This window comes from Bidens hawaiensis, unplaced genomic scaffold (genome assembly GCF_021521415.1).
Source record: "Bidens hawaiensis isolate Kalapana, Puna unplaced genomic scaffold, B.hawaiensis_p1.1 tig00010099_1, whole genome shotgun sequence".
Taxonomy (NCBI): Eukaryota; Viridiplantae; Streptophyta; class Magnoliopsida; order Asterales; family Asteraceae; genus Bidens; species Bidens hawaiensis.
Window position 1 is genome coordinate 69,174 of NW_027491761.1, and position 15,836 is coordinate 85,009.

Sequence of the window (15,836 nt, forward strand, 5' to 3'; positions counted from 1 at the left end):
TTTAATATAAGTAAATAAATAATAATAATATGTAAATAAAATATACTTGAATTGTCAACGAAGCTTTAAAGATAAAGGTTTAATTAACATGTTTAAAATGTAACAACATAAAATTAATAATATATATATAATATATACACACACATATACATATATTATATATAAACAAAAAAAATAATAATAATACATAACAAAATATAATATATCTTCAAAATCCGGATCAGATCTTTTGCACCAATGAAGACCCTGAACACCTTCTTCTTTGTCCTCCATTCACGTTTCCTTTGCAGCACCAATAAGAGTCATTGCATGGCTTCACAAACCAAGAAATCCTCTGTACCAAATCTCCATCTCAGTCTTTATAAGCAATATCAAACTTCACTTCTTGCAACCCCCATAACTCCCTGTTCTCTCTCTGTAACAGCCAAGAAACACAAGGAAATCTGCAGCCCAAGCTTTGTATTCGTGAATTCTGCCTGAGATAAAAGACCGGTAATTCGTTGATATGCCTCATTCTATTCTAATGATTCTGAAACCTGATTGTTTCTAATTCCCTGGTCAAATACTGCAACCCTAACCTTTGTTGTCTCTCGCTACTGCTCGTGGAACCAGCCCAAAGGCGAGAACGAGCTACTCGTGAAATCCCTGGTGTGCACCAGGTATCACAACCCGTACTCGTTTTGTTTGTATACGATTCTAAGCTTTGGCTCCGTGTTAAACCCGCATGTTAAACCGTGAACAAATAAGAAAATAACCTTGCTTTAAATTTATCTAAATATTGTTAATAAACAGATTAATAAATCAGATTCAGAACAATAGGAGAGTAACTTTCTGAATAAATTAGAAATTATAAACAAAAACCTTGTTTTTAAACAAAACGGGCCAAGAAACCGAACCTTAAAACTTCGTTTACATAATAACCGGAATCTGCATAATCTATAACTGGTCTGGAACCTCAAAAATCGCGTGTCATGCAGTCCCAAAACCGTGGCCAAAATAATGGCCATTCGGTTATTCGTTTAAAGTCAAACTAGTTCAAAAACCGAGCAAATATGCGATTTGTTACTTCTGAACTGTTAGCACAGGTTCCAGAAGTTTAAAAGTATTTTATTCTTATCTTTAAACGGAAAAATAACCAAACCCAAAAGCTAACAATAAAACCGTTCGGTAACTCGTTTAATAGATAAACTAGTTTAAAAACCGCACCGACAAGTGACCATTTTAACTTCTAAATTTTAACATAATTTCTAGAAGTTTAAAAACAATAAAAATAAGCCCAATAAGCTGCACATGTTCAGCCCCGGAAAGTAACATCAACCGTATATTAAAAACCGTTATAAAACCCGTATTTTATAACTCGTTTAACTAAGAAATAAGCCCGTAAACCTAAATAAGATTATGACATTATTGTATAGCTTTAAAAATGATATTTTGAAAAATAATAAGCTGGCCCAAATCTGTCTTTCGCGAAACCCCGCATTAAAAATCAAACTATAAGCCAAACGGGCCGAAACCGAGTTCATTAGCATTAATACGGCCAAGAGTATGTTTTTAAAACCCATGAAATGTAAAAATAACTTATTTTTATGTAACATAACTGGTCTTAAGTGGTTCGGTGACCAAAAGTGGGTTTTTGTTTAAAAAGGGTATTTTTGGAACAAGGTATCAAGTTAAACCGTAATTTTCGAATATTATAAAACCGGACCTTTAAAACAGAAGCTTATAATTTTAAAAAAGATAAATATAAGCTATGAAATGTTTAAGGGAAGTTGGATTTACAAAACAGGCTCGTTTACAAACTTTAAAGTATTGTTCGTTTAAAACCGAACGGGCCGGTTTTTAAGACTAAAACGCTTCAACACTGTAAGACCCACATTTTCCAGAAAATTTTGTTTAAAATATTTAATATAAATGTATAAAAACATTTTAGGGAAAAACAACACCTCTTTGGACAAGATTTGACATTTAACCTCTAGTTACGGCGAACCGACATAAACCGAACGAGTAGTTTCAAAACTACAATAATATGAACATTCTGAATATATATTTTTTTACAATAAGTATATTGTAATAAAGTCATAATTTTAGTGTTTACCCTATTTTCCTAAAATTTACCAAGTCTTAAACCCGGTTTTCACCAAAGCGAATGATAAACGAAAAATACGGGAACTAAGTCCTTACGTCACCAAACTTTCTGAAATCTCAGATATGAAAATAATATGTTTTCGTATACCTTAATATTCTGGAAAATTTGGAATTTTAATTATAAGGGAATTTGTTTACGAAAACCATATTTTAAAGGCTTGTCGTTAAAAACCGACAACACCGATAACTACCTGTATTGTTAACTCTTGAAAACCCAAGGGCTGATGTTTCCAACCAGAAATGATCATGCTACTGATGTGAACAAATTATATAGTTCTTATGGTCATACGGTAACCCGCAACCGAACATAAGGCCCGAACTTTCTAAATATAGAAACTTTATGAAAACGTGGTCAAGTAAAACGAGGTTATTAACATAATTAGTAGTTGAACTAAATACATAAACACACATCATCAACATTATAACTTATATAAGTGTAAACTTTCCATAAAAGGAAACTTTATCCACATGGAACTTAACACTTGGGCCAACGCTTAGAATTAAATACTCGTTTCACCATTGAATCTTTATTGAGGTTAAAACTAGTTGAGTTAAGTATTTATAATTCGTTATTCACCATAGGAACCACCACTTTCGGGAAGTCAATCGTTGATTTACTTGGAGCATTTGGTGAGTCTCGCGTGTAATCCCTTTTTACTTAAATTTTTGGGAACTAGTACATACTCCTAAACTTTTTATATGGTATGGAACTATCGGGGTGTTTTACTGCTAAATTTGTCCCAACTTTTACACAATCATTAGCCCGAGGAGATGGGCCGGAGGCTTGTATGGGTAGTACTATTTGGGAGACCCCCACGCACAGTGACCCTATGTTGGGTAAACCACACTGAGATCTGCGGATCGTTGCGGCATATAACCTACGTGTTTGATTATTGCTTTAGCAGGGCGATAGTCTGGGACGGTATAACTTCTAGTATGAGTTGGGGGATACTTATGCTAGTTGCAGGTTTGATTGTGGACTTGATATGTGATATACCATGATGTGTCAACTTTATTATTATGTGTCTTAAACTCACGAGCTCACCAACATTTTGTTGACGTATTTTAGTATGTACTTTTCAGGTAACTTAGCCATTGGGGAAGGGAATGAGGTTATGCCTTAGTCGCCTTAGTGAACCGTAGAAGCCTTGGTTTTCAAGAATAAAGTAATGTAGTCATGGAAGACTACTTGATAAATAAAGATGTAATCGTTAGATGACATCCTAGACTAATTAATGGTGCTATGCATCTAAGACAATTTATGGGTCATGGTTGACCCGTTTGCTGTAGTTGTATCTTTGAATTTGCAAACTCTTAGCATGTTATGAATTTCCTTTTAAGTTTATTTATTTTCCGTTGCTCATGGTTGATACCAGTCGATCACGACTAGCCCCCCAGGGTTGGGTGTGACATTTAGTACTTTTTTTAACTCCGTTTATATTCCTCCGTTAAGTAAAGGGCATTTGGGTAATTTTGTTTTTTCTCTATCTGTCTTCTACCACATCTTCCCCTTTCTACCTATTCCCCACAACCACCACCACCACCACCATATTTGTATGTCTCCTCACCATTTCCGGCAAGATACCAACATATCTATGTTTAAATCCACAACCACAACAGCCTGAAATCCTACATATTTTTTTTGGAGTTGACCAACTGAAGAAAGTCAAATTTTGTTCGGGTTTTCGTCATTACTGGATCGCGGTCAGAGCATATTATTTATGTTATTTTCAAGGTGTTCGAGAATTGGATCCTGAAAACGTGGGATACGAGCATCCGGGATGCTTATTTATTAAGGTGAAAATTTTGGAACAAGTTGGATTTAATCGGGAATTAAATTGTTTAAGCTCTCAACCTGAAAATGTGGGATACGAGTATCTGGGATACTTATTTATTAGGGGTGAGCTACTTAAATAAATTCATTCTCGGAAATAATAAGAAATTTTTTGATCGTTATCCATGGTAATTGAAGATGCTTCGGCTTTATCGGGAAACCCGTTATATATTTATGGTCATGTATGTTAGATTCTGCCAAGGTGGTTTTGTGATGAAACTGATCACTTGCTGTTGAGTAGTTGAAGATTGAACCTTATTTTACAAACCGATTATGGTTGAGACGACTGATTAGGCACCGGGATTGTCACGAACAAAGATCTCGATCGAAGTAATCTGGAGGCATTTACACTGAAGGGGAGATTTGATATGGAAGACATCAGGTGATTGGTAGATTTGTAAAGCTTCATGACAGATTCAGACATTGCTGGTTGATTGAGTCCTACCAGAAGAAGAACACAGAAGAGCAACGGAAAAGGGGGAGTCTGTTGGTTCATGGTTTGTAACAGATAATCTTTTGTGTTTGTTAGAATTGAGAGCAACGGTCAAGGGGGAGTCAGTTGGTGCATTTTGTGACCGTCGCTATGCAATTCTGACTAGATGGGACGTGTTGGTGAAGTTAGCACAACTTCACCATAGGCCCAAGCCCAAGCCCGCGAAGATATTAGTCTATATATATGTGTGTAATGTTTAGGGTTTGGAGTTAGTTTTAGTAGTGGTTGTGAGTTGATCAAGAAAGAGAGAGTATTGTGAGAGAGAAACCGAGAGGGAGAGTCGCGTGGGACGGCCCGAGGTAGAGCTCACCTCGGGTCGGCCGTGTCTTTGTTTGTCTTTCCGTATGTAATGTGTTGGTTTAATATATAAAGGATCTGCAGATTCGTTTTATCCCATTCGTGTGTTTGCTTGTGTGTAATTGTGTTCTTCGTCTTCCCACACCATAAACGAGTCTAGGAGGATTCCACACTCCTAGACCTCGTGCGGATCTCGTATCGATCACCATCGCACCGGGGACTTACACATTCCTTTCTTAGACAAAATAACTTTGTCCGATTCAATCACCAAATGAAATCCAAACTTGTTGAGCATCCATCCTGAGACAAGATTCTTACGAATATCGGGAACATATAGGGTGTTGGACAGTGTGAGCTCCTTCCCAGAAGTCTACTTCAAGACCACATCGCCTTCCCCCATGATATCCGCAGTCGCATTATTTCCCATATAAAGCTTTTGGTCACCCACCGCCTCTTTAAAATTCTTAAAGAATTGTTTGTCGCCGCAAACATGGCGGGTTGCGCCGGTGTCAACATACCACCCTTTGGGAGCGCCCCCCACAATGTTGACTTCCTCGATGAAAGCTGCTTCCTCGGTTATCATCGCCACGAGAGGAGTGCCATCCTCGTCTACCCTATGCGCGCGCGAGCGCTTTGGTTCCTTGCATTGGTTGGCACGGTGCCCCACGCTATTGCAGTTGTAACATGTCCCTTGGAAAGGTGGAGGCTTCTTTTTCACATCCCCTTTCTTTACGCCAAGGTCCATTTTTGCTTTCCCTTTACCGCCATTACCTTTACCCTGTTTACCCCCTTTGGAGGATTGTCCATGCTCAACTAAGTTTGCCTTGGCGGAAGCATCCAACATGGTAACTTTTTTTGAGCCACCTTATTGTCCTCCGCAATACGAAGACGAACAATAAGATCCTCCATGGCATCTCCTTTCGTTTGTGTTTAAAATAATTCTTAAACTCAATCCAACTTGGGGGTAATTTCTCAATCACCGCTGCCACTTGAAATGTCTCACTAAGTGTCATTCCCTCGGCATGGATATCGTGAAGTATAACTTGCAACTCTTGGACTTTGTTTATCACAGTCTTGGAGTCAACCATTTTGTAATTCAAGAAACGAGCGACAACAAATTTATTTGTTCCCACATCCTCTGTTTTGTACTTCTTCTCTAAAGACTCCCATAATTCTTTGGCGGTCTTTATTGAAACGTACACGTTATACAACGAATCCATAAGGCCGTTTAACACGTAGTTACGACATAAGAATTCCGAATGCTTCCACGCATCTACCGCGCTCAATGCTTGAACGTCGGTCTCCCCTTCGGCGTTCGTAGTCGGGGGAGCGGATTCTTTCAAGAACCGTGCTAGGTTCAAGGTGGTCAAATGGAAAAACATCTTTTGTTGCCACCATTTAAAGTGCAGACCCGAGAACTTCTCGGGTTTTTCAGCGTGATTAGCCATGGTGGACGCTCCCACCACGGTGTTCAAAGGGGTACTGGTAACGGTTTCGTTTGACAGTGTCGCCATTTTTCCTAAGAAAAACAAACTTCGCCCCGCTAATAATCCAGAAAAATATACAGTGAACGCTCCCACTTTAATTAAAAGTTACTCAAAACTTTTATTACAATTCTTGAATTACTCAAACGAAGGTGTTCTAAGTCCAACTTTGAAGGGACCAACGATGAATTTTCCTTGAAAAGAATAAAGTTAATTGTAACCGGTTTTCGGGTTTACCAAAGTACTCCTTTGATTAAAACCGAAAAAAATGTATTTTTTTTTAAACCGAACGGTGTTTAAAAAAATTTGTTTTAAGATTGTAGGAACCGTTCGGTATAAAATAAATAAAACACTTTTAATACGATTACAATACAAAGAATGAACAAAAAACACCTATCTAGAAAGCATTAAATTACAGTACAAATACAACTGAAATAAATCAAAGTACAAAGAATCGGGTAGAAGTAGAAGTTGGTGACCGAAGATCGTGTTGAACACGGGGTCTTTAAAACAAATTCCGAGTCTCTACTCGTTTTGTTTCCCAGGGTACAAAGGCCGGAGCAGTATGTACTGCCAGAGTTGACTAGGCACCCGAATTGGATCGGTTCGTACCTTCATGGTTGTGTTGGAGAAGATGAAGAAATGTTGGAGAATTTGCAAGCTCTTCAAGTTGCAAATTGGTGTGTCTCAAACCCAAGGCTTGCCTTGGTATTTATAGTGGAGCTAGGATCAAAGACTCAAAACTAAAAAAGCAAACTGCATTAAACGTCTTTGATGCTTTTTATTATGATTTTGAATTCAATCCGTAACTCCTGTCGAAAAATAAATTGCATAAAACGTCTTTAATGCTTTTTATTCTTATTTTGATTTTCCAACCACTCATCTTTGAGCTTCGATATCTCATTCATCTTAATTATTTTGAGAACATTTTTCAATCAGTGTTTTCGATACGGAAAGCCCCTAGTTAAAAAAAGTATTACTCACTTACATCAAGAAGTGAAGAACACAGAGAGAAGATGGTATCAATGTCAAAACCCTCGTTTTCACAACAACCCTTACCTCATGATCTCGCCGCCGTGACCTTGTTTTCATCGTCAATCCTAGAGGTTGTTCTTACTTTTTATTTATTTAATTATAATTATATATTACACACCACCACTCCTTAGGTGCTAATGGCCGTACCGGAAGAGAATGGAAGAAGCTGCTGCCCTACCTTAGGTTTCGCCTCGGTACTCATTGCAATGTAACTTACTTCTTCTTTTCTTAACCATTAAGCATTCATTCATTTTTTAACTTTAACATTACTTTTACTTGTATTAGGAAGACAATTCGGGAGCTCATTCTTGAAATAATTGTGTATTAGGATAGGTAGACAATTGCTAGATGCTAATGTCAGATCGATCTAGGTCATGCTCATTTTTGTTATCAAATACGACGATCAGTTGTTGTTTAAAGTCCAACAACTGAGCTATGCGCGAGTGCAACACAAGTACTATGGGCTTTCGGTTTAAAGTCCAAGGCCTGAATTGCTAAAAAGCCTGTAATTACAAGTAGGGTTAATCAAATAACTAAATCAATCATACCCAGTGGAATCCCACCAATAGCAAAGCTATAAGTAGGGTCTCGGGAGGGTGGGATGCAGGCACACCGTACCTCTATCCCATAGTTACCTAATTCGCCAGAAGACCCGCGAATTGCGAATTTGTGGTTACAGGCAGTTAGAATGTTTCATGTCATAAAAACTGTATTCTATTGAATGCATTTTCTGAGAAGTTTGAGAATAGATGTTTAGGTGATTTTAGTTGATTTACGGAGGGTGGCGCCTAACAGTTTAACAATTAACCGCCTGAGTGATTATCTAGGATCCGAATATATGTCATTCATGGAATATAGAAGTAACAACAAATGCACATATCCAGTTTCCATGGTAGTGTGTTTACCAAAGCCTAAAAGTGCTCTGGCCTCTGGCTAAACATAATAGTTATTTTTTGATAACGCAATAACTGTATAGCTCTGTTGTGTGTCATGCAATTAATTATATACCGGGGGGGGGGGGGGGGGTGGCATGGTTGGAATATGTAGTCACATTCCACATCTCTATTGCGTGTTAGAGCATGCAATTAATTGTTATGCTTCAATGATGTCTTCTTATGAAATGTGTTGACTAATCTTCATATTTCAACAGATTAGCGAATCTTTAACTTCAGGCCCATCTCATGCGACAGACATAACAAGAGAGGTAGGCCTGTTGCGCCTTTATGTTTGCACTACATTCATGTATTTCAAATTACTAAGACTTACAAAGGACCAAATGTTGGTAGGCCATACGTGAAGGTGCCGATGCAGTTGTGGCAGTTGGGGGCGACGGGACTCTTCATGAGGTGAAACACTTTTCAGAGTGAAATATATATTCTTTTTGGACTGTTAAGCATTGAATTATGTACTGAAGGCACAAAAACTTGTTGAATGTCAGGTTGTTAATGGATTCTTCTGGGGTGGAAAACCAGTTTCTAAACATGATTCAAAGGTTCCCGGTACAACATCACTAGGTGTAAGTGATCGCATAGAACCCTTATTTCGTATCCCGCATTATAATTTTCCACATATTATTAATTAAGAGGAGACATCTAAGTTCCTATTCACTTGCAGTTAATACCCTTGGGGACTGGGTCTGACTTCGCAAGAACTTTTGGCTGGTTAGTACTTATTCCACTCGCTTTTTTAGTTATATGATATTTAATCAGTCGCCCAAGTTTTCTAAGGCTGTATCACTTCGAAAGTTCGAATATATGATTTACTAAGCACAATGAAAGTCTAAGCATTGTCATATGTAAACTTTTACAATGTTTTCAAACATTATTATATTCTTGAACAATCGTTTTCCTTCTTTTCTAGGTCAAACGATCCTGTTGACTCCATTGAACACATAGTTAAAGGTAGTGATTTCTTCTTTTTTTTGGAATTTCATATAGCTTTTTGGAGGGTGTAACTTGTTGCTGCCATATACATTTTTGTTCTGATTGTTCAAATGGAAGCCTTTTGCAGGATCTACGTCACGAATTGATGTAGGAGTAATCACCAAAGAAGGTGGAGATTCTCATTACTTCATAAATGTTGCTGATATTCATTTGTAAGTGACGTTATGCTTTTTGCCCCTAATACCGTGTAATAATATAGTTTCTATAATCATAATTTTCAAATTAATAATTTCAGAAGTCAAAAGAATTCGGAGAAGCGCTTTTTTAAATGACACTGTTATGTAAAATTTCAGGAGTGCAAAAGCAGGCTACCATGCATCTAAATACAAGAGATTTGGGAACCTGTGTTATGTTATTGGTGCACTGCAAGCATTTTTTGGGCACCACAACCAGGATTTAAGGATTAGAGTTAGCACTTTCTATACTTGAATTGCTATTTATTCTTGTTCTTTATTATAAACAAGCTTTTTATGATTTTTTAGATCAATGACGGCGAGTGGGAACTATATCCCAAAGTAACTACTCTGTGCATTGGAAATGCACAATTCTTTGGCGGTGGAATGAGGATCACTCCCAATGCCCACCCTTCAACTGGAAACTTTGAGGTGCTATATACACTTATTGAATTTGATTTAGAGATGACAGAGTTGAAATACATCTTTTGTTGTTTCAGCCACAACCTTAACTCTGCAGTAAATTTTGTTTATCTTCCAGGTGGTGACACTTCAGGATTTCAAATGGTACGACTTTATTATGAAACTACACAGGCTGTACAATGGGACACATTTGTCAGTTAATAACGTCTTGTCAAGAAGGTATGTATGAAAAAACCGAAGCATCGTTTATTGATCATTTTCGTTAGTCTAAAATACCCTTCCATAGAGATAAATTAGAGGAATTAGTGGACCCAGTTAAATGACATTAATGTATATGTAATGGTGACATACTCACTACTAGGGGTGCAAAACGGATGGGTTTGTCAATGAGTTAAAATTGTTTCTATTTTATTGGGTTGAGACAAGTTGGGTCGGGTACATATGACCCACACACACTTCAACTTTTAAAAAATCAATTTGTGTTTCTTTTGACTAAAAAACCAATATTATTACACTATTAATAAAAAATTTAGAAAGTTTTATGCGTTGAAAAATACACTTTTGACTGCTTGACCCGTTTTCTTTCTAGTTATCCTTTTGGCCCATTTGACACAGTCAAGAGGAAGCATAACCTAAAATTAAATCAACCCATTCATAAAGAAATGGGTAGAAATCACAATATGATTAATTTTGCCCGAAAAGAAAAGAAGCAATTTCATATACACCCATGTATAAGATCATATTCATCCAATTAATATTAAAAGCATCTATTCAAAATACTTAAATTTCATATTATCTATTTTCTTTATATATAATTCATAATATGTGACCAGGATACCGTTCGCTATCTCAGCTATTATATCCTAATGCAAATATAAAGGATGTCATAAATTTAATAATGGGTGTATCTAATAAACTGTGTATATTTGAAGGATGCAAATTTAATAGATATCATACCAATTTATTGAGGGGAGATATCTTTTTGAAAGGGTAAAAACATTAAAGAGTGAATTGTTGACTTGTGATACACAGTTTTGAGGGTGAGCTAGTAATATATTTGATAATTTTTATCGTTGGTTTTGTCATTACTTGCAGTGCATTCTCGATCGAAGTAGAGGAGGTTGTGGGCAGCGACAGCATTTACGTACAATCTGATGGAGAGCATCTGGGATTCCTTCCAAGAAAGTTCACAATTCTGCCATCTGTTATCAGCATGATTTGCTGAAACCAAAAGTATTTTCAATATGTTTCTGTTTTGAGTCATCATTTTTGGTCAGATGAAGGACTTTGTTCGTTAGCTAGCAATCACAACGGCATTGGTAGAAGTCTTTTTAGAAAAAAATAATATCTGATGGGAGTTTAATAAGCTATGTATGTATGTCTCCTTTGTATTTTGATATAAATATCATTTGTATAAAAATGCAATAATTAAATGCTCAGTTAGTGAAGACTTACCAGTATGAGTGTCTTTTTGGCACTAACATACAAATTTTGTAATCTGAAAACCCAAAGATTTCATGAAAATTTCTGAATCTGTCGCATAGCTGAGTGTAATGCCTTGTGACCGCGTTTTTGTATTGTGTTGAGCTGGTTAGTGTTTATAAAATTGTGTTTCTTTTTATGGAAATTCAATGTGTAAAATGTTACTTTTAATCTTATATTTGTATGATTTTTGTTTACTGTGTTTTATCATGAGTTCACAGTTCAAGTCTTTATTTCTAATCTTTTTCTTACATAAATTTGGATATAATCATCTTTTTATTTGTTGACAATATATACCATCTTTAATTACACTTATGAACAACTTCGTAAGTGTATTATTCAATTTACAAATCGAAAGGATCCGGTTCAAGCAAATTTTAAATAAAAAAAATGTTGGAACGGCTAAAACTTTTCGGTTCACGGTGTATCACGCACATATAAACCATTGGTACGTTTCTTTGATAGAAAGAAATCACAAAGGTATGATTATTTGATAGAAAGAAATCACAAAAGGGGTATGCTGCTACCATTTTGAAAGGATTAAGAAGCACCGAAGTAATGTTTAAACCAATGATTTAAAACCAAGATAAAGTATCTAGAACAACGAAATGCCACTTCAATTATCTCACGGATCCAAACAAAGAATCCAAATCTATTTTAAAAAATAGAAAAGGAGGGAGAGGGGGGGGGGGGGGCTAAAGACCACTCAAAAAGTAAAAATAGTAATATCTTTTAAGGTACATTCTGCATAAATAATAAGGAATTAATGAGAAGATATATGGCAACAGCTAAATTTGAGAATAGAAGCTAACTCTTCCTTTTCTTCATATAGACCATTTGAATAATACAAGAAATGGATTCACCAAGTCACAAAAACAAAAACAAAAACAAATGATGCAAGTACAAACCCAATATGCCCTTTGCTTTTATTGCGTATCCGAAAGAACATAATACAGTCATTCTACGATCACGTCACAATCTCTAAGATACATCATCAGTGAGTAGGGTGGTCTGGATTGAATTTAACAGACTCCCTCCAAATCAACTCTTTGATATGTTCTTCCGTGCATGACGGCTGCTCAAAGTCGAAACTAAAAGGCTGCGGGCACACGGGCTCCTCATTGATCTCGTGTAGTGGCGCCAAGTATGGGTGACTCAGTGCCTCCTCAACTGCAGTTCAACCAAACTCATTATTATTACTATATGCACAACTATATTATGCTTAAAACACGATACCTGTAATACGCCTATTTGGGTCAAATACGAGCATTTTTTCTAGTAAATCAACAGCTCCAGGAGATGTATTAGGGAATCTAGCAGAGAATTGTTGTCTCGGATACTGAGGAAGCTGTCTAACGTATCTTCGTGCATTGTCACTTCTCAGAAAACCAAGACTCGCGTCGTCCGGTGAACCTATAAGCTAAACAAAACAAAAAAAACAATGGTCAAATAAATCATGTTTAAATGCAAAAAAAATAAAATAAAATAAGAGTTACCTCTGTGATTAGTCTGAGCTGATGAACATAATCTTTGCCTGGAAAAAGCGGTTGTCGGGTCATGATTTCACCAAGAATGCAACCAACTGACCAGATGTCGATAGCTGCAGTATACTCTGAACAGTTTAAGAGCAGCTCAGGGGCGCGGTACCAGCGAGTGACAACATATTCAGTCATGAAGTCGGTTTCAGAAGTTGTTCTCGCAAGCCCAAAATCCCCGATTTTTAGATCACAGTTTGCATTCAAAAGCAAGTTGCTTGGTTTTAGATCACGATGCAAGACGTGTGCCGAATGAACGTATTTGAGCCCTCGTAGTATTTGGTAAAGAAAATACTGCATACAATCAAAGATTCAGTCATCGGAATTAACTCGTAGAATATGAGCAATTTAAATGAAGAGAACTGAGCCAAACCCGACAGTGATCATCGGCCAGAGGCTGGTTAGAACGTATAATCTGGTGAAGATCGGTGTCCATTAACTCATAAACGATGTAAACGTCATTGAAGTTTTCCTTTTGTGGAGGCCGTATTATATCTTTGATTGCAATAACCTGTAAACGTTAAAGGTTGATTATTACAAAATCATAATATTATTACAAAGACAACTTGAAAAAGGATCGTTAAAAGGAACTCACATTTTCATGATCCATGTGTCTAAGAAGCTTAATCTCTCTTAAAGTCCTTTTGGCATCTATTCTATTATCAAATGCATTGCCAATTTTCTTGATGGCAACTTCTTCACGTGTCTCCGCATTCGTCGCAGCACTAGAGTAGTAAGTCAACCAAATTATTTAGGCCAAAATATTATCATAATCATCTAAGTAACACCTTTAAAAAAAACTAATCATGTAAAATGATGTAACACCCTCAAAAGACAATTCATCAAAGTTTCAAGTCCACACACATGAAACTAAATGTAGCTAAATTAACTAATCAAACCAACCACAAAGAATTATAATCCTAAAATTTTCAATTATCACAATATTCGTCATTTGTGAACCTAGAAGTATCAAAAACATAACTCTAAGGGGGTAGAGATAACGTACAAATGAATATATCGTACAAACAATACACAGTAATGACAAAAAAAAAGTCGTTTGTAATTACTCTGTATAGAGTAATTTCCTTATTACAAAAAAACAAAATGTAACGAAGTTTCAGCACTCTTCCAATTAGGTCAACCTTTTTTTTGGGTCTCAATTAGGTTACTCAAGTTTCATATAATGTGCTAATTATAGGTTTTTTCTACCATGTTGATGTGGTGCTTTTCATTAAAAATAAAAATAAATAAAAACACTTTTTTTCCTTTTAAATATTTAGAAGTTTCAAAAATCAAATGTAATACCCATGTAAATAAAAAAAGATTACAAACAAAAACAATCGATCCTCTTCAGCATGTTAAAAATAAAAAACATTTTGAAATAAAAAAATAATAAAACACATTTTTTGAAACTTGAGTGACCTTGTTGAGTAAAAAAAAGTTTAGTGACCAAATTGGAACAGTGTTGAAACTTCATTACATTTCTATGAGGTTTTCCCTAATAATAATTAAGCTACACTTTATAGGTAGAGTAATTATTATTCCTCTGCTTCAATTTGTTGTAGATTAATTATTCATGTATTAATCTACAAGAAGGTTAATAATAACTATGCTACACTTAACAAGTAGACTACGAAAATAAATGTCACCGCATCCAATTGTTTTTCTTCGTTCCGTATTCTTAGCACGAAATCTCTCATATTGTATTAGATCCAACTCCTAACTCAAGGATACATACTTATATAAGAAATTATCAAATAAAAACAGATCAAATTCAACCATAATAAGTTAACAAGTACAACCCATCACATAATAATAAAAATAATAACATATTTTTTAAAAAAAAGTAAGAATTGGAGTCATACCATACAATACCATAAGCACCTCTACCGACAGGGCGGATCGGAGGAACATACTTCCTAGAAACCTCAAAAAGATTACCGTACACATTATACTGAACATAACGCCCACCGTGTGTTGGAACACCTTTAATGTTGTTACCCTGATCCCCTGAGTTTGTCTCCATAGGTTGTTTTTACTTTCTCTCTCTAGAAACACAACCTAGATTAGATTCACCAAAAGATATGTCTTTGACATGTTCTAAACTGATGAAGGTTTATGACTTTGAAGAGAGAGAAAAGTGTTGTTACTTTTCAAGTTGAACGTGTAAAACCCGTGAAGGAAAAAGAAAAAGAAATTACCTTTTTTATATTTATTATTGTTGAATTGTGAATTGTGTGTGGTGTCAAATTTCACACCTGTTATAGGGGTTGATTATTTATTTGACTAAATGTTTATCACTTAATTTTTATGGTGGGTGATTTTTGTTGGAGTGTAATAAGGCTTGAAAATTGTGTTTTCATGGTCGTACCGACAGATATCGAAATACCCGTATCGATTTTTATAAATTTTTGTATTGGTTCGATATTGAAGATAAAATTTAGGAAATAATAGTATCGAACCGAGTAACATTGGTACCGAAAACACATAAAGTTGGAATCGAATTAATACCGGTATTTGTTTGCTTATCCCTAGTTAGATAGGGGTCAAGATTCATTTTTCATTTGTACCATGGAAATAATCATGGTTAGAAAATTTGGCAATTGTGTTGTTTTAACAAAAAGAAAATAGCGGTTTGAAAAAGAAAATCTTTGATGATTGTTTCTTTAAAAATCAAGTTGAATGAGAAAACAAAGTTTATCAATAGATGACTATATACATTAAATAAATCAAGAAAACTTAACTTTTTTTTTTATCAATAAGCTTTATAACTTACATAGGAAGAAATTTATACAAAACACAAATATTGCAAGAATAAAATAAACGATGCACTTTTTGTTTGTCACTTCTCTCTTCTAAAGTAAAAAAACTATGAATAAATTAATTTGTTTGCTTGTTTGTTTATACGTATCAACTTACATAGGCAGGTAAATAACACAATATCAACAAATTAGTTTTGTAGGATTTATAAATAACCTGTGTATTGGTAGGT

General features: G+C 35.6%; 1 protein-coding gene and 1 pseudogene across 2 annotated transcripts; one reads left to right on the plus strand and one right to left on the minus strand.

Moving 5' to 3' along the window:
- The first annotated feature begins 6,895 nt into the window (after positions 1-6,895).
- Positions 6,896-11,411, plus strand: LOC143534176 (sphingoid long-chain bases kinase 2, mitochondrial-like; annotated as a pseudogene). Its single transcript, XR_013135489.1, has 13 exons — positions 6,896-6,961; positions 7,263-7,359; positions 7,420-7,496; positions 8,439-8,492; positions 8,575-8,634; positions 8,727-8,804; positions 8,903-8,949; positions 9,149-9,189; positions 9,299-9,383; positions 9,525-9,639; positions 9,714-9,836; positions 9,946-10,046; positions 10,923-11,411. The product of XR_013135489.1 is annotated as a sphingoid long-chain bases kinase 2, mitochondrial-like (transcript).
- A 699-nt stretch (positions 11,412-12,110) lies between these two features.
- Positions 12,111-15,007, minus strand: LOC143534177 (mitogen-activated protein kinase homolog MMK2). Its single transcript, XM_077028738.1, has 6 exons — positions 14,710-15,007; positions 13,440-13,569; positions 13,218-13,355; positions 12,806-13,138; positions 12,546-12,729; positions 12,111-12,479 (listed from the first exon to the last, which is right to left on the minus strand). The coding sequence occupies exons 1-6, from the start codon at positions 14,868-14,870 to the stop codon at positions 12,304-12,306; spliced, it is 1,122 nt and encodes a 373-aa protein (XP_076884853.1). The 5' UTR covers positions 14,871-15,007; the 3' UTR covers positions 12,111-12,303.
- Positions 15,008-15,836: the final 829 nt, after the last annotated feature.

What these genes read in the sequence shown, in the direction of transcription:
- LOC143534177 (XM_077028738.1), bottom strand. Translation starts at nt 14,870, where the DNA reads ATGGAGACAAACTCAGGGGATCAGGGTAACAACATTAAAGGTGTTCCA. An exon ending in TGGCCGATGATCACTGTCGG is followed by an intron (nt 13,139 to 13,217) that starts GTTTGGCTCAGT and finishes GATTGTATGCAG; the next exon opens with TATTTTCTTTACCAAATACT. An exon ending in AGCTCAGACTAATCACAGAG is followed by an intron (nt 12,730 to 12,805) that starts GTAACTCTTATT and finishes TGTTTTGTTTAG; the next exon opens with CTTATAGGTTCACCGGACGA.